The sequence below is a fragment of the Canis lupus genome, chromosome 6 (assembly GCF_048164855.1).
Source record: "Canis lupus baileyi chromosome 6, mCanLup2.hap1, whole genome shotgun sequence".
NCBI classification, from domain to species: domain Eukaryota; kingdom Metazoa; phylum Chordata; class Mammalia; order Carnivora; family Canidae; genus Canis; species Canis lupus.
In genome coordinates, this window is record NC_132843.1 from 46,648,572 (window position 1) to 46,667,739 (window position 19,168).

Below are 19,168 nucleotides of genomic sequence, written 5' to 3' on the forward strand. Positions count from 1 at the left end.
CTTGTCAAGTTTTAGGTAAAATAAGTTTTGTAATCCAAATTCACAATGGCTCCTATGTTGCATTGGCAAGCTAAAAGTTCTCAAAAACTCTTTAAATTTTTTATCTGGAATAATTAAAATATATAATTGACATAGTATCAAATGCTGGCTTTCCGAATATCTTCCTCACAATGCATTAAGACAAAACTGAGTTTATTGCTTCCTGCAGTTTATTGCTTCCACCACCTGGACAGAACCTTGGCATGTCTTAGAAGGAAGAAGGCAAGGTTGGTATGTATTGAGGACCAATGTTTGGCTTAAGATGAGTTCATCCAGGGGTGTATGTGTGTGTATTTTATATAAAGATCAATATACGGGCAGCCCGGGTGGCTCAGCGGTTTAGTGCTGCCTTCAGCCTAGGGCCTGATCCTGGAGACCTGGGATCGAGTCCTACATCAGGCTCCCTGCATGGAGCCTCCTTCTCCCTCTGCCTGGCCTGTGTCTCTGCCTCCTCTCTCTCTCTCTCTCTCTCTCTCTCTCCGTCTCTCATGAATAAATAAATAAATAAAATCTTTAAAAAAAAAAGATATACAACAGTAAAGAATTGAAAGAATCTTAAAGAGACTAAACACTTGATACTTACCATTGAATAATTGACGGGTGTTTCAGAAAGTGAAATAATGAACAGTCTGATTCTGTGCCTGGGCCAGGGTCTCCTAAATCCTTTTAGTGTAGATGGTAAGTTGTCTTAGGGATGCAGTAGTTTCAGTCTTCAGTATCTAAGTTGTATGGGGTTTCTGTTAGGCTATTAATGTCATAGGATCACAACATTTTGCATTAAGCTTTTATACTGGTGGTTTTTCACTTGGTTTAGAGAGATGGAGCTAAATGCCACACAGGTCAATTCTTATAAAATGTTAACATTCCCTTACAAGTGACTATCAAACCAGTGTTACAGTTCTCTTGTTGTTGTTGTTGTTGTTGTTGTTGTTATTATTATTATTATTTTAACTCCAGTCAGGTTCAGGTCTATTTAATTTTAGAGTTGATATTGATAGAATGTTTGTGATGTTTCATTTTCTTGGGTCTTTTTTTTTTTTATTAGAAATATTTTGAAATACGAGGGTAGAGGTTCCTTTTCTGTGGACCAAGAGAATGTGGTCATGAGTCCTAAACCCCTAAAGTATTTTTTGAAGAAGACTAGACTTTTCAGCTTTGCATAATTCAACCTAGAAATTGCAAGTAAGGGCAAGAATCCTTATAATAATAAACCTTTGAAGTTGATTTATGAAGACTGACCCTAGGATGAAATGTTGTCTGTTGTCCGCCCTTTATTTTTCCTTCCTTAACAGATGTCAAGTTGAGCTGCCTTGTCCTGATTTTGACTGGTAGTGCGTATTTAGCCCCAGAATCTATTATGTAGGTTGGGCTTTTAAATGTTAATGTGTCCACATTCACCAGAAACACTTAGACTTATGTGAATTGCTCATTTTTTACCCTAACCTGGGGATGTGGAAGGAATCTGTTGAAGGACCCAGTGGGGCCCAGGGCTAGAGGCAGGTTTTCCCACAGTGCTGACCTCGCTCCACTTGGCTCAGGCAGGGAGCTGGGGCTCACTTACCTATACACCTGCTTGCAGAGGATGGGGTTGGCAGAATTTTATACGCCTTATTTTGGCTTTGTATGGATGGATTCATGTAGGATGCCAGGTGTTTGGGTAAAACAAGTTCCTCTTTGCACTCTGTCCCCAGCTCTTTTCATGAAGATGCTTTAGTCTTTAAGGGCTGTGCAAACCATAGAAGAAGACATATTTGACTCTCAGTTTGTGCATTCTGATCCATTTAGAATTTCCTATCTTACACCCTTGGTCCATTTTTTTTTTTTTTACGTTGTTTTGACAACTCTTGTATGGCTGTGGGACTGAGTACTTGTCCCTAGATGAAGAACTTTCTCTATGTTGAGAGGATATTGGTTTGATATATTGAGTAACTATGAAGTTTTTCATGAAAATTGTTATTTTGAGAAATTACAGTTATAAGTTATCATAAAAGCCAAGCTTAGATATTGGTCAAAAACCATATTAAATATTTACTATATTTTTAGGTTATTTTCTCCATTAGTTGAGTTCACCTTATATGTTAAAATAGTTTTCCATCTGGTAGGTAGGTCAAACGGTACTGACCCTGCTTTTTCCGGTAGATTAAAAAAAAAAAAAAACTGACTTGATCCAGGGAGTTTTTTCAGGTGTTATTGCCAGGATTCACTAAAGTGTCCTTAAACACATATTTAATCAAGTCTTGTACCTTTCATAAATTATTAAAGTGGATTTGGTCTTGATACTGGGGAGAATGTTATCTTGCTTTTGGAGCTATAGATGGATCAAAGTTAAGATCCATTATAGTGCTCAGAAATAGAGGAGTCAGGACAGACCTGAGAGGACCATTAGCACCCACCAGCATAATACCATATTAATGTTGGAGGTGTTTAACTCCAAATCTGCCCTGTATTAGGCCTTTATGAGCAGTAGTAACTTTTACTACAAAAAAAGGCAGTAGCTTCTGGTCTTCTACTAAGTGCTTGGTAAATGAGTGGAATGCACGTAATCAGTTCTGTGTGTACTTGTAGCTACTACTGTGAGAAATGTACTGGTGTGTTGCTTATTCATTTTGAATCATTATGACATCTTTTAGCCACATACATTTGGCATATGTATCTTTTTCATTAATACTCTCAAATCTCATAAGACATTACCATTTTCGCTAATTTTTCTTGGCAGTGTTGTTTTGGAAGAATTAACATATATTTGAGCTGTATTTTGAAAGAGCCAAAGTGGCCTTTAAAAGGAAAGACACATGTTATTTTCTTTTACTTACTTGCCATTCAGGACCTAATTTCTGTGCTTCATGTCCCTGCTTCCAACCCTCACTGATCCCTGTGTGCAGCAAGTGACATTTTTGCTCGATTATATATATGACTCTCATCTTTGAAGTAGAGACAGAAGAACAGCTGAGATCTGCTGCGCTGTGTTCCAGCCAGGAAAGCACACGTAATTTCTCTTCCCTGCACCTTTGCAGAGAGAGAGTGCACTTTTCCCTCCAGGGGTATAGCAGCACCCCCTTATCTGTGGTTCTGCTCGCCATAGTTTCAGTACCCGCAGTGGTGAAGCAGATGATCCTCCTCCTGAACCTCTGTCAGCTCAGCAGTAGCCTTGCGCTGTATCACAGCATTGGACTGTTCCTCCCATCCCACAGGCATTTTATCATCGCAAGTCACCTCACACATCAACACAGAAGCAGCAAGATAGTTTGAAAGCCAGGGAGAGACCGCATTCATAGAACTTTTGCTACAGTTTATTGTTACTGCTTCATTATTAGTTATTGTGGTTAATCTCTTAGGCATTTGTGAATTAAACTTTATCACAGGTGTGTGCAGAGGGAAAAACACAGTGTATAGAGCGCTCAGCACCTCCCGAGGTTCAGGTATCATTGGGGGTCCCAGCAGGTATCCCCTTCCACGGGGGGCCTCCTGTATTTTCCTCATTCCAGTTAGGTGCTGAGATCCTGCCCGGTAGTCCTTCAGGGTTAGCTCCCCTGTCAACACTTGGCCGAGGTTCCCCTTTGGGCCCCAGTGAAAGTGAATTCTCCTTCCTGGAACTCTGCCAATCCCTTGTCAAGACTTTTCTTATGTAGTTGTAATTATCATGGTAGGGGAACACCTTGTGTACTTGATTTCCCCGTCCATATATGAGGGCAGATTAGCACAGTAGTTGCCTTTCATTTATTTTTCTCCATCACCTTGTGAGTTTTTGCTGACTTGTGATTTGTTGAGGGATGGATTTTATTTTAAAATTTAAGTATCTGTCATCTCCCCGTAGGAATTTAACACTTAAGTTAATATTTTTTAAGGATGAGCTGTATCTGTGTGCTGTATTTTTATTTATTTTTAAAGAATTATTTATTTGAGAGAGGGGGCTGAGGGAGAGGGGGAGAGAATCTCAGGCAGACCCCATTTGGAGTGTAGAACCTGAGGTGGGGCTTGATCTCATGACCCTGAGATCATGACCTGAGCAGAAACCAACAGTTAGATGCCCAACCGACTGAGCCATCCAGGTGCCCCTCCACCTGCTTTTGTATCCTGTGGGATGCTTATTAAAAATGCAATTTTTCAGAAACTGGAATTCAGATTTTTAGGTTTGATATCCTGCAAGATGGTTATGTGTGCATTAAGTACTCTGGTAATTCATATTTACACTAAAGTGTACGCCTTATTTGCTTAAATTTTGAAGGAAATCAGTAGGAAAATCTAGTTCAGTTTAGGGTATTTCTTTTTTTTTTTTTTAAGATTTTATTTATTTATTCATGAGAGACACACACAGAGAGAGAGAGGTAGAGACACAGGCAGAGGGAGAAGCAGGCTCCATGCAGGAAGCCTGACGTGGGACTTGATCCTGGATCTCCAGGATCACACCCTGGGCTGAAGGCGGCGCTAAAACGCTGAGCCACCGGGGCTGCCTAGGGTATTTCTTAATACATAATTATGTCAAAATATAACTAACTCTAAGATTCGGTAAGTTTTATAATGTAAAAATTTTCCCTCAGTTTTGTGTTTAAAAAATTATGTCTTTGGAAGGAAACGAACTTCCTTATTGATTCTGTTTTTTATTTTGATTACTGATTTTTCATACAATAGCTCACTGATGTATGTGGGTTTATGTATAACTAAAAATAGAGATGTAGCCAACTGGTTCTGTTACCATGTAAAGTAGAAAATAGGACAACTGAGTAGTACTCGGTGAGGAATAGTCTCAACTGTTCTTTGAATTCTACTGGTTTTTTTCCCCTTATTTTCCCCTGATTTTGCCCTGTTTCATCTTGTCTCCATTATTTTTGGGTATATGTAGACTTTTTCATTTCAGGACCTCCTGTCTCACACAACATTGGGACAATGGCCCAGAAAAGCATTTCTGAATCATTTGAGGACGATGTATATGTATGATTTGTTGTATCTGACTTGGAAAAAAAAAGGATGTGGATTTTGTAGGAATCAGTTTCAGATGAAGGTTCTTGAGAGAGACAACTGTATTTAAATGGAATTTTGTAGTGTCATCGAACAAGAAGCCAGTGAAAATATTTGATGCATTGTTGTACCATTTCCCGTAGGGGCTGGTAGTCGGGTTATGCTTTTATCTTCTATCTGGTTCTGAAAGTAATGGTGAGGTGTGGAGGCTTTGAGTGTAGGGATCCGATCCTTGAATTCAATAACTACATAAAGTGGGAAGTATTAACGTGACCCAGTGGCTTGTCTAGAATTCTGAAGAACATTTAACTTGTAGTCTCAGATCTGGAGATGGAAGGGCAGTTGAGTCAAAATCAACTAGGTTCAAAGTGATAAATTCTATATTTACCTCTACTGTGACATATAGAAAAAGAAAATAGCTTTGAAAGCCTGGCTTTCTTTTCCTTTTTTTTTTTTTCTTCTTCTTTTTTTCTTTTTTTCTTTTTTTCTTTTTTTTTTTTTTTTTTTTTTTGAGTAGTGACAGGCATCTATGAATAGTGATGAATTCAGGAAAGCTCCTAGGCTAGACATTATCTTGACAGTTGGCGGACAGATGCTTCTGATTTGAGTGTGAGACTGAGGTATTCAGAAAGCACTTCAAAATACTCTCCTATGCCAGCCAACTTTGTTTTCCTTATATCAGGATTGAGTTTTTAGCTGCTTTACAATAATGCTTCTTGAGCTGGTCAGATATTTATGATTTGCTTATTTTGACTATAATAACACCTAGTTGATTTTATAAATTGTCTTTCAGACCGTATTACTACTTGTAAAATGATGTATTTAAAAAAAAAAGGACAACAGATAGACACCAACAGTTTCATTTTGAATATTTTAAATAAAAATTGGAAATGTTAAATGAAAAGTAGCTTTGATAATTTTGAAAAAAAAAAAGTACCCAGATTTCTTTCATCTATTTCTGGAGAAAGATAAATTACTTCCTAGACAAAGTATTTATAGTGATTTGTTTTTATGTTACATATTTGAGGTAGGATTTGTCATGAAATTTCTTTTTCTGAGTTGATAACTTTATTGAAGACATGAATCTTCACATCATTTTTCTGCATTTAGGAAGAATTTTTCCTTTTCAGGTGGGGATTAGACTGGGCGTTCTCATCCAGGTTTGCTCCAGCTTGGAATTTGCTCATCTTGTTCATTTGAAAGAATGTGTTGACTCTCTATGTGTAATGTGAGGATCCTCTATTTAAAGGCTTTTTGGCCTGGGAGTATGAGGGTCACTGGAAAAGATGTCTTGTGATTGGGGAGTGCCTTTTGTAAAACAAATTCTGGTAATTATATTGTTTTTCTCCTTTAGCATTTTATTCATGTGCATGAACTCAAAGGCGTGCATGGAATATATTTTAGAAAAATAAAAAAATTAGATGGAGCTGCTTTGATGGAATTGTAAATATAGGTTCTTTCTCCTTCAACCTATATATCTTTTTTTCTTAAAGTTTCATATTATAGTGTGTTTCTCTTATGATAACAAGTTCAAATGTAAGCATACGTGCAACATGATTTCAGCAGATATGTCAAAACATATGCATTGTTCTTAATGTTAAACGTTTTGTTCATGAGAATGACATAACACCTGCTATGACCTTTTAAGCTGTATAAATTTCAGCGACTGCAAAATTAAAATGTATTCATTTCCAAAATGTGTTTGGAAATTATTTGGAATGTTTTATGCTTGGCTCTTTTAGAGATTTTTATTATGTAATATGAAGAGATTCAAATCTAGTATAAAAATGGAAGCATATCATCATGCCTGTATTTATTTTATCTTTTAAAAAATGTTATTTATAGGGTAATCTCACCTCTGATGTTCCTTGTCCAGGAGCAACAGATAGCAAGCATTATCCAATACTGCACTAATAATGTTTCCTTTTAGCACTGACAGCCGTTGATTCTATGCCTATATTATGCGGATACCTTCTTTAAGAAGGCAGGATAGAATAGGGTTATAATGAAATAATAAATTTTATGGGTTTGTTAATTTCTTTTTCTTCCATGATATAAAAAACAGTGAGAAGATATAAGAATTGTAAGAGTGCTAGTTATTTATCCTTGGCAGCCCTCTTTGCCAGTGGAATGTGTTACAGCATCTACTTTGAAAGAATGGTTTGTATGCTTATTTTTTCTGAAAGATATACCGTGAGCTAGGAAGATGTTAAAAAAATAAAAAGACAAGTTGTGATTACATTTTGTGTTGTCCCAAACTGCATTAACATTCATTGCCTATTACTAGTGTATAATTTTAAAAGATACTTGTATTTGAGGAGAGTATCTCTTTAACTGGCTAAATTCTTCTTTTAAGGCAATATTGTGATGTTACCAAGTCTGTTTTTCTCTCCTCACATCTTTTAGATCAGCACAAGTAGGCCACATCAGGTTGAGACCTGATACAGGATAAAAACCTCAGAACTCTTAAGAAAATAGTCAAGCAAAGGAAGATTGCACTTATTGTGTTTTAGTGATATTGGACCTTGCTCATATGTGATTTAGTACTTTTTACTAATGAAACGTGTTTTTTGACTGTTTTGTGTGTGTGTGTGTATGTGGGGTTGGGGTATCTTACAAAAAGATTTTAAGTTCCTTAGTGGTTGAGACTGCCTGCCTGCCTGCCTGCCTTCAGCATGGTACCATTTATAGCTAAACAGTTGCTTTCGTTCTTTATGTGTCCTTCACAGTACAAGGCAGTAATGTAAGAATTTACAATAAGTTCCATATAGCAGAGATTGGCTACATAGTCACTCAGTCTCTGTGCATGCCATCACCAGCACCCCAGCAGGAGTTAGACCATATTTCCCAGCTGACTTAATGGCTGGTGTGGCCAACAGGCCCCCTTCTGGCCTCTGAATTGTTAGCAGCATTAAGATACGCCACTTCCAGCCATGCCTCATAAACATCTCCTGTGTCAGTTCTGTTCCTCTTGTCCCTTCTCCTGGCAATCATAAGGCCAAGGAAGGAGTCTGGGTCCCTGAATCACTGCCTGGAAAAGAGCCACCTATGGAGAAGGTGCATTTGTTTGACTTTATGTGAGCCTCAAGTCAATTTTGGTTGTGTTTGCGAGTAAGATCTTGGTGTTTAGCTCTTTCAGTAGCTCACTAATACATTCGACACTGGTTAGAGTGAATGATTTCATTTATTTAAAATTTAATTCTCATTTGTTAGTAACTAGAGGTGGGAGTCAAGAAAGGGAAGTGGAACTGAGGAGTGAGAAGTTGAGTGTGACTCCACTTGGAGGGAGGAGTCTGCATGGAACTCAGTGAGGGGAAGCAAGTGGGGTGCTGTGTTAGGAAATTGGTAGGAACAATTTAGAGCCTGGAATTGTAATATAGGCAAATTAAGAGGCCGTCCTTGGGAGTTGGAGATATAGGAGATGTTGTGAATAAGAAAATCAACTCTGAGAGTTGGAGAGGTTTTTTTTAAAAAAGAATTTACTTATTTATTTTTAGAGAGAGAGAATGAGTGAGGAGAAGAGGGGCAAAAGGAGGGGGAGAGCAAGAATCTCAAGCAGACTTCACACCCAGTGCAGAGCCTGATGTGGGACTCAGTTTCATGACCCTGAGACCGTGACCTGAAATCAGAGTTGGACACTTAACTGACTGAGCCACCTAGGCGCCCCTTGGAGAGGATTTTAAAAACACTATTAGTTGTTTAAAAAAGAATTTTTGCCTCCTCATTCCCTGTGCAGTTTTTTTTTTTTTTTGGTTGCTTATTGTAGGTTAATGAATATCTTGACACAACAATGATATTCAGAAAATGTGACATATTTAAATGAACAGAGGAGTTGCCAACCTATATATCTTGTGTGCTGTGATTTAGATTCATTACTTGAATTATTTCCTGAATGAGTCATTCTGTTAGGTACATGAAGATAATTGAATTATGGCCGTGTTTTATGCATATCTTTAATACAGTATATCATATTATACGATGCCTAAATATAGGTGAATATACCTTGTGTTTCAGACATTAAAATATTGGATAGAATATTTAAAGAGGAAAACATTCAACAACTCATTTTACCAACATTTACACTTTATATTTTCAGTTGTTAGCTTTTAACTTTTTGTGCCTCACAACTGGATTTTATCACCCAATAAAGAAAGCAAATGGTAAAATATTTGTGGCTTAGACAGCTTTTCAAAAAAGCTTTAAAAATGAAGAGCTAATAATATGTTAGTTAGAAATATACTACATGACTGACCTGATATTTCCGATTTTCATATCCTTTGTAAATGATAGTAAAGAGAATATGTGTTGTTGTTAACTTAGGAATACCCATGTCCTTAGTCTTGCCAGTGGTGGCAGTGGCTTTAAGAGGTAAAGGTTTTTAATCACTGTCCACAACTGCTTTAGCTGCACATGTGCTTAGTGCTAAGAAACTATGTGACCTGGGCCTTGGGCATCATTGGTCTGGAAGCAGTGGCTACGTCTGATGGAAAGTTTTCTTTCTTTCTATGCATACCATGCGTCATAAAAAGAATATAGTTCTCAGGGTGCTTGGGTGGTTCAGTCAGTTAAGTGTCCGACTCTTGGCCTTTGGCTCAGGTCATGATTTTGGTCCTGGGATCAAATACCACTTTGGGCTCCATACCCAGCATGGAGTCTGCCTGTGATTCTCTCTCTCCCCCTCTCCCCCTCCCCGCTGCACATTCTCTCTCTCTTTCTCTCTCTCTCAAATCTTTCAAAAAAAAAAAAAAAAAGAAAGAAAGAAAAAGAATATGGCAGTCTTCTTTTACCATATACTTCCTCCCATGCATGTAGAAGACCATAGATATGTTGTATGTTCAATGTCTTGAACTCATTATAATTCATCTTAAAAATAGAAGTGCTAAAGGTGATTTATGTTTCCAGGATTTCTAACAAATATAGCATAGAATGTATGCTCTATGGCATATAGGTTAGCTAGAACTGTACTGGACTTGCAGTCAAAAGAACCAGTCCATGCACATTTCCCTTGCCAGCCCATAGTTTTGGTTTCCTAATCTGTAAAATCATAACATTCTAGAATCTGAGTGTTACTAGCGACCTAAGGAACAATCTGGCACAAGCTTACACTCCGATTTCTTTTTTGTCTTTGATACATGGTCATCTAACAAGAAGAGGCTCAATTTCTTATCTCTTCTCTCAGGTACATGCAGTTTGGAAATGGCTGAACAAAATATCTCCCCATTCTCTGTGTGCTGTCTCCTAGGGCAGAGAATAGTAATGGGGATATTAATACCCAGCCTGTCTCCCAGGTTGAGGGGGGGACATTGTGAAATGAGATTGAGAACAAAATGACGTGTTGTAAAAACATGAAGTCTTGGGATTACATCTACTGGGTAGTGGTTTTTCAACTAAGGGCTTTATGGAGGAATGGACTACCATTTATATTAGTAACATTTTTTCCTGTGGTCAACTGAGCCTGAAATCTCTGACAAATAACCTTTGGAGGCTTGTCTATGGTTTGGCCAGTGCTTCTAGTATTTTTTATACTGCCTCATCTTTGAAAATGAATGATCCTCATGCACAGTTTAAAAACTACAGAACAAGACTTTTCTTGAGTAGACATTTAGATCCTTGTTGGGGTGGGGGGTGGCAGGAGTACAGTTCCTATTGTAACTAAAGATTGTGATACAAACAGGACCTGTAATATGGTTACATAGAAGTCATTTATTTACACAGTAGTTCCTGCCTCTCCCCCACCCTGGTGGATTATTACTTACTCTTGTAGTCTGCCTAATTTACAAATTAAACTTTATCATGGATATAAAGATTTACTAGCTGTATTACGGATTTTAGGGAAAAAACATTGTACATACAGGGTTCAGTCCTGTCTGCAGGACAGTCTCTGCAGTCTCAGGCCCCCATGGGGGGTCTTGGAATGTACCTCCTGCAGATCTTGGGGGACACTGCATGCTTCTGCTCTGCAGTTTGTGTTCTTCTTGAATATAGTGTATAAAACTATTCATTGGGGTAAAAACATAACTTTTTCATGTGCTAACAGTAAATGATGGATTCAAGTGACTTCTGCCTATGCCTTAATAGTTCTGTTTGGTGGTTATCAAAACACAAAGCAGTTTTGGGGTAAGTTTCTTTTATATATATAACATATTCAGTGACTTACTCCATAAGGCCTTTAATTATTAGTAATTTTTCCAGTTGTTTAATCTGCTAAGCTAGAAATCTCTTTCTGGAAACATACACATGTATACACACACACTTAACCTGGCCAAGTGTGCTGGAGATGCCAGTGATCTGTTGCTTTATCCACAGCCCTTTCTGAGGGAAGCTCACTGTCACCCCCTGTTGTCTGGGAGGTAAACACCCCTGTCCCAGTCAGGTTGATAAGTGGGCATCTGACCCAAGAGCTTCTTCAGGTGATTGGAGAGGCCAAAGACCGAAGCAGCAAAGCAACAGGGAGGTGAAGCCCTAGCTCATGTTGCAGTTGGAGTGGCCATTACGGGCTGCCCACAGTCTGAGTTTAGTAGGGAACAGCCCCTGTTAGCAAGCTGAGGAACTAGCAGGTAGAGACAATATGACAGATGCAGCAGACATTCTGGTGGGGAGAGGAGAGGGCTGGGGAGAGGGGGGAAGAGAGAACAGATAGAGACCCTGACCACACAGTGCACAGTCCTTGAACAAGACCAAAGGGAAGTGGTGTTTGCAATTTCACAGATCTCTTTGCTGAAGTTCTACCTGCGCTAGCTCTTTTCTTTGGATGAGGTGTTTATACTCTTATATATATATTTTTTGTTTATACTTTTATAATAAATAATCCTCTGCTTGTATTAGCTTCAGTGGGTTTTCTCTCCTGGCATCTGGAAGAGCCCTGAAAGCGCACTGAGGCTAAAGAGAAAATATCAAAGGTGTATCTTTGAAGCTTCCTACTGAATATGATTCTGGAAATACTGTTCTTCCATTTCTACATCATCATAATGATATATTAAGTAATCATTTTTAACTTGTAGGCCCTCTTAATTTTAAATTCTACAATAGGGATTATTATTAATTGCTCTGCTTTTGTTACAGAAATGAGAAATGTATTATAACTGTGGCATGGCTTGTATTTTTGCTGAGGAAGTCCACGTGCTTGGGTTAGTCTTGAATCTTGAAGGCTTGGCTCCTGTTTGCCCTCAAAGTGAGGGCACCAGTAGCCCGCTGCACTGTTTGCCCAGTGCTGTGTCACAGCTTTTGACTAACTGTTCACAAGTATTTAGGAATACGCCATCCACTATAAATTGTGTTACCTTTAAACCTTTAGGGGGACTTTAGTATTTCACATTTAACAAGAGGACCTCCCAACTTCTGTGATTGGGGGTTAGGCATGAGCCCTTAAAGAGATTCATGGTGGGTAAATCAAAATGATGATGCCTACTGGACTTGCTGGTATCCTTGGGTTGTGCAGGTCTAACTTATGCACATTTTCTTAACCTCTGCTTCTACCTGATTTTCCTTCTCTCCCTCTCCGTCTCCTGCTTAGGGAAAGGATAGTCCTCAGAATTGTAATTACACAAAGAAAACATTCTTTCAGAGCTATCATTTGTACTCTTGACAAATGCTTCATATTAGAAAGGACTTTTAAAATAGCCTTAATTTGTCTCTGTGTACAATTAGATTTTTTGCACTGTTATTGAGATAATGAGAAATGGTTTCAGGTAGTTTAGACACTGTTGATGGATTTTGCTAGGAAGCACTAATGATCAGATAAAGAAGTCAAGCTCATCATTCCCTTCAGTTTTCAGATCTTATATTCATATCCAACATCTTAAGTATTGTAACTGAATGGAGCTTTAAGCTTACAAACACTTCCTCAACCTGATTTCCCTAAATGGAACCAAGTACCTATTTATCCAAAGAATGGCTTTTTACTGTGGTGTAATAAAGAGGCCAGTCATTTGATGGCCACGTCTTTGACCCTATTGTCCAAATGATTTTATTCTCTTATTTCTTTCGCTAACTAGGATAGTTACTGTACTATATATATTTCTGCACAGTTTTAGAAAAACATTTATTTTTCTCATTGTGTAGATTGAGTCTTTTTTTTTTTTTTGACACCAGACAGTATGATGACCTTATTTACATAATAGGATTCACCTAGTTTGAAAGTTTACAGACTCAGACATGTATTACTGGCCAGATAATTCCCCAAACAAAGCATCCGTGTATATGTCAAATCAAATTATCTGTCAGAATGAGCTTTTAAGATCATTTTAATATTTGAAAATATTCCATAAATTGTAAAGCAGCATACAAAAATGAGATATTTTTATCTTAAGGTAAATTGGTCCTTTGGCCTGATTGGTACCATGAAGAGAAGCCACTATACCGGTAATGGATGATAAAGTTTGTATCTTCTAAGCCAAAATAGAGATAGATCCTGGACATTGGGGGAGCTTGTTCAATAGGGCTGTTCCTTCTCAATTTAACTACACCTGCTTTCTTCAGTAGGATCAGTCTTCTAGTATACTAACCATTGACATATGTATTTTTAAAATCACAGATGACTTCAAGCTTGAGTGGGGACTCTTTATTTCTATGTTGACCTAATAATTCAGTAAAGTATTTTACTTTTTCATATCCCCAAAATAGCGATCAGGGCAATACTTGTGGGTACATGTAAATCATAGAAATTCAGACCTATGATTTCATTCCCCTTGAAGTTTCAATGATCCTATGTGTTCTAGTCGAGTATTTCGGTTTTAGAGTGTAGTTTATCGAAGATAAAGACTTTATATTTTGATCTTTAGAGGCACACAGCTGGCATTGAAATGAATTTACTTCTGATTAGAGAAAAACTCTTACAGTTGTTTTTTACACAATATTTTGTCAGAAAAATGTCACTTTGATGTATATTGGACCTTGATAAGCAGTGCTGTTATTGATAAGCAATGCTTGATAAGCAATGATGTTATTGAAGACTTTTTTCAAATAGTAGGTGGATTTTTATAGGGTTTTGAAGTAGACAAAAATATTAAGCGAGTTTATATTCAGATTTTATTTTAGATATGTGAAGACTTTTTGACATTATATCCTCCTCCCTGTGCCTTAGCAGGGTGCTTGGCACATAGTACTGAATTAAGTATTTAATAATTGACAGATTTTCTTGGAAAAAAATTTAGGACACATACAAGGAAATTCTTTTAGGTCTAGATTTACTGATATGTATGGAGAAGAGTTACATCTGCTTCAGTGAGATACAGAATTGAACCAGATGGTCTTAATGAAAGATCATTTTGGTGATCTGGTATCTTTGAAATGGGTCCGTAGAAATGTTTTCAATAGCTATAGCTTCTTGTTTTGGAATTTTCAAAATATACCATACCTTAACTTAGCAACACTCTGAACCTGTCCTGGTCGTCCTTCTTTTTTACTGAGTTAAGGAAAAAACATTTTACCAAGTGGACACATTGTTTAATTTTGTTTTGCATTTACTAGATTGCAGTGCGAGGCCAATAAATTAAAGCCAGGCAGTTCTGTTGCTAATTACACACAACTTCTCTTGAGTATCAGATATTCAAATCCATTTTATGAATATGGTAGGGAGAATAACAACTGTAAAACAAAGCAGTGTGCATGTAAGTGACTGTTAGCGTGCATTTCAGAAAGGATAAATGCTCACCATATGGTACAATTACTGTGTCCAAGTTTTCAAATTAGCTTCTCTCATCCTCCTTATTACTGTCTTTAAAAAGAGAGGAAAAAACCCAACATGATTTATCTACTCTGCAGCAGAACTCTTGACGCAAAACAGCAGCCCAGTTCTGTCCAGTTTTTTTTTTCCCTTAGCATAATAGAGGCTGTCGGACTTTTTTATACTAATTACTGTGTGAGCCTCAGATGAACCCCCTTCAATTCACAGGGCTTTGTTAAGGGAGGAGCTGTCAATGTGTCTGCCCGTTTGCAGCTGTGCTGTGGCTTTAGCTTGCTTAACATTATGCTGCTTTTTAGACTTGACAGAAGGGATTTTTTTTTTTTTTTTATTAAGGCAAAGCAGCCTTGTAGCGAAATGGTTTAAGCAGCTGCATTGTAGGAAAGCACAAAGAAGTTATTATTGTGTCTGTTTAGGGGGGTAGGGACGGAGGGGGAGATATTCGGCTGCTGTTGATGCCGATTGTTGACTTGCCATCTGCCAGATAGGGAGAAGAAAAAAAATGACAGCTCCAGCAGGGTGTTCAAGAGGTTGTTTGGAGAGACGCATAAACATGTGCAGATGTCGAACTGAATAATGGCTAGAACTTGAGACGGTTTATGATGCTGCTGATGTTTGTGCATATACAGAATGAATGTATGTGTGGATTTGGTTAACCAAGGGTACATACTAATTATCATTGTTTTCCTGCCTCCCCCCTCCCCCTTATTTTGTTAATTAGTTTAGGGACTTAATACTTCCTCTTCCTTCTCTTATGCACGTATAGTTGCGGAAAGCAGCTTCTCCACTAAATGGCAACGCAGACTTTCTGGCTGCCCTGTAGAGACGACAGCTAATCTAGTTGCTTAATACTGGGTGTGAATTGTTAACTGCTAGTGGGAGATTTTGGTTAGGAAGTCGGGCCGGTAAATTGCCATGCTTCTAGTTGTGTACACGAGCCACGAGCAGTTTAACACTCAGTCCCTTCAACCGTTACTTGGGACTGAATGGATTTATTTTATGGCCGACCACTAGGGGTGAGATAGAGAGTCCCGAGTTTATTTTACCAAGTAATTCTGTCCTACTTTGAACTTAGATGGGACTAGCCGTGAAGCAGAGTTACATGGGAACCAGGCCTTCTTGGTTAATACTCTTTTTCTCTCTCTCGATCGTCTTTGATTCTGTAAATGACAGGCGTGCATTGTCATCATGGAGTATTGGCTTGGCGGCAGGTTTCCTTCTGAGCCATTCTTGTCATTAAGTATCAGAGATGTGGTATTGCTGTAATTTTTTTTAAATGCTACGGTCACACTTGGAATGTTTACCAAATACCTGTTTAATCCCTTTTGACTTTAAACACTTGAGAAGAAACAGGGATGTGAACTCTGGTTTCTCAAAGGCGTTTCTCTTCCAGGACACTAAATTTTTGTAAAATTTTATTTTATTTATTTTTTAAAATGTTTGTAAATCTTAAAATCAATCAGTATATGAGTAGAATTAACAAAGAACAAAAAGAGAAGCCTTGACTTCTCTTTCCCCCTTTTTCCTCGTTTGGATTTATATTACCAAAAAATGTGTGTGGTGTAATTATAAAGAATTTTTACTTTGACTTTTGGTAAACTCCTGTTTTCCTAAAACGTTTAGGGTTTTGTTGCATAATTATTAAGCAGAAATGCCTAACGTGTGGTTGAAAGGGAAACATAACTGACAGAGCTTTGTGTCCAGAGTAACGTCTTTCTGAAAGGACGGAAGAAAGATTATCTGTTATTTTCCACTCTTTGTAAAGAAATAGAGGTCAGGTCTATTTAGAAAAACTTTTGAGCTCACTGTCAATTTCTCTTCAAGTGAACTCTAATCTGTGTTTGCTGGAAAGGCTTAGAGACTCAACAGCCACACTGGACCTTGCCTTTGTCTTGTTGTGTTAGTTTTCTCTTTTATTTAGAAGGCCACAGATATGCCCTTGTTTTTGTATGTGGAATTATGTATAAATATTTGTAGTTGCATGGTCAGTGCTGACATCCCTGCTAAGTTTTGTAGGTAGGGGCATTATTAAACCGAGCGAGTGTGATGTGACAGGATGCCACTGAGTGGCTGAACAAAAGCAAGCTTGTATAAGAGCAAACTTGCAGTTTTGGGCTTTATTCATCATGTCTTATTCTCATTTCTTGAGACCCATTGACAAAATCTGAGCGGTGTGGACAAGTATACATGCTAAGGTGATTAAAACATTAAAGGCAGAGCATCTTTGAACTTAACACAGACCAGATTTAAATATCACATCCCTTAGCTGAATGACTTTATGGAAGTACTTTCCCTACTTTAGGGTCAGTCTCTTCACATGCTAGCAGAAGGCCACAAGAAACACTACGCAGAGATCTCGTGAGGACTAAATGAGATGCTGATATATTTAGAATGTCTGGACCCTGTGCCATTGTAGCTGTTAGTATTTTGGTTTTGGGAGATGTGATGCGTATGTAGGTTTGCAGGTCTGTAACTGTTGTGAGTGGGGCACCTCACGGTGCTCTGAGTGTTGCCTGGTGAGCATGCACTGTCCTTGAGGTTGTGTAAGAAATGTAAGGTGCTTTCATAGAACCTATGTCTAGTTATTTATGATTGTTTCATAAATCTAAAGGGAATTTGACTGTTTAAAGAGAATGTAAGAAAACTTTTGAATGTAACTACTTTTGGAGTGTGATATGAGAGAGTATTCAGGCATGATTTCATACTGTATCTTGTAAAATCCTTTTTCTACTTAAAAATTCAGCAAAATAGATAAATTGTATATATTCCTTTAATTCAGTATTAATCTCATTATTTTCAAACTACCGTTTTTCTCTGCTATGGCCAACACTTAAGCTGTATTTGGGTTATGATTATTTTTAAAATGAGATTTTCAGACACATCACAGTGACTAAATTTAATGATCGTAGTGAACAAACAACACTAAAAATAATGTTTTATCCTCTTGTGGAGTTTTAAAACATGATGTGATCGTCCCAGCTCTTGATTTTGCAGATGGAGACACTGATGAGGCTCACGTAGTGCTGGGTGCTGGGGTGGCACAGCGTTTTCTGGAGGGGAAGAGGGTGGCCAGGGCCGGCCACAGTGTCGGTCAGATCAGCATAGCCTGTTTAGTACCCACATGTGTGTAGGTGGTTCCGCAAAGTTTGCCCTTTAAAAACAGTGTTTTTCTTTACTAAGGTTTCCTCCCTAATTTTAGGTGAAGAGTCCAGGAATGCTGCACCTGGGAGTGCTTGCCTGATTTAGCTGTTGAAGTGGTTAATAGGACTGGGTATAGTGACTAAGGACTTCTGTTTTGGTTTTGAAGAATAAATTGGTTACACTAAAAAACAAAACAAAACAAAACAAAACAAAAACCCTCAATCTAAATGCTATAAACACGATGCTGGCTTCTCAGAAGGAGATTTTCACATGTAGTAACACATGGTGATAAATGCCAGTGTTCATATACAAATAGTTCATTGTTATCGTTTAATTTTTTTATTTTTTAATAATGGCATGTTTACCACAAACAACTTCCAGGACCAGAGAAGCAGAAATATCCCAGAGTCCATGAAATGTAGCGTCACAGATTAGGAGGAGACTCCCACAGTGAAGACCTATGAGGGAAACCGGTACTTGGTGTGTTTTCAGGATAATCCAAAAAACCTGGAGGAGCTTCTAGCGTTAATGATATATAGATGTATTTGAATTGTGCCTCAGAAAAATCCTGCATGAATAGTAATTTTTAAAAATATTGGCCAGTATGTTGAAAACAGAAGAGTATTTCTCTGTCTGACATATTCTTTAAGGCATCTTGCTAAATGTTTTGGCTTAAATTTTTTAATGTGTTTTAGTTTCAAGAAAATCTGATTAAAGATGTTGGTAAACTTGGTAGCACTTTTTAGAACAGAAGATGATTAAGATACAAAGGCAGAAACCGTGAAGTTCGTGTAGTTTTTTGGCTGGGCAAGTCACTTATTTGCTTGAGACTGGGACACAGCATCAAAGTTCATAATTTTATACTTTTAAGTGAAAGCGCATAGAACAGCAGCTGTTGTTTCCTGGCATCTCTCTGAGGAGATATTTAAACTTAAGTATATATATTTATTACAGAAAAGAATTTTATGAAGTGACCTTCTTTCCCTTCTCTGCATTTACATTATGTTCCACTGACTCTTAAGCTAATTCTTGGTACTTTTTGTTTTAGTAAACTAGGTTTATGGAATGTAAGAATTTTTTTTCTTTGACCTTAAACTTTCTGTAGTGTAGTATAGTATAATTTAAAAAGAATAAAACTGTTTAATTCCAGTAGCACATATTTTAAGAACCTCGTTTACTCAAAGTTATGCCAGGTACTGGTATAGTTCCTGAGAGGAGAATCATCCCTTAACCTGGGGAAGCAAAGGCTTTTCTTAAAAGTAAATACAAATTCTATGTAAGAGTGTATTTTCACTAAATGGAAACCATATGTCAGTAGATCTTACCGTGTAAAAGGAAAGCTTGGTACTT

General features: G+C 37.7%; 1 protein-coding gene across 11 annotated transcripts in view; it reads left to right on the forward strand.

Annotated features, from left to right (window-relative positions):
• The window catches only part of AKT3 (AKT serine/threonine kinase 3), a 308,393-nt gene that overhangs the window by 100,281 nt on the left and 188,944 nt on the right, over positions 1 to 19,168 (forward strand). The window contains exon 1 of one of the 11 annotated variants that reach the window (XM_072830382.1): positions 10,054 to 10,174. The exons of 9 other annotated variants lie outside the window; for them this stretch is intronic. Coding sequence is in view for 1 of the 2 variants with exons in the window: in XM_072830376.1 (XP_072686477.1) it covers positions 13,335 to 13,356 (22 nt within the window). In the remaining variant the exon portion in view is untranslated. Of the gene's footprint in view, positions 1 to 10,053; positions 10,175 to 13,319; positions 13,357 to 19,168 lie in introns of those variants that run through there. One more of the 11 variants, XM_072830376.1, reaches the window with a different exon arrangement.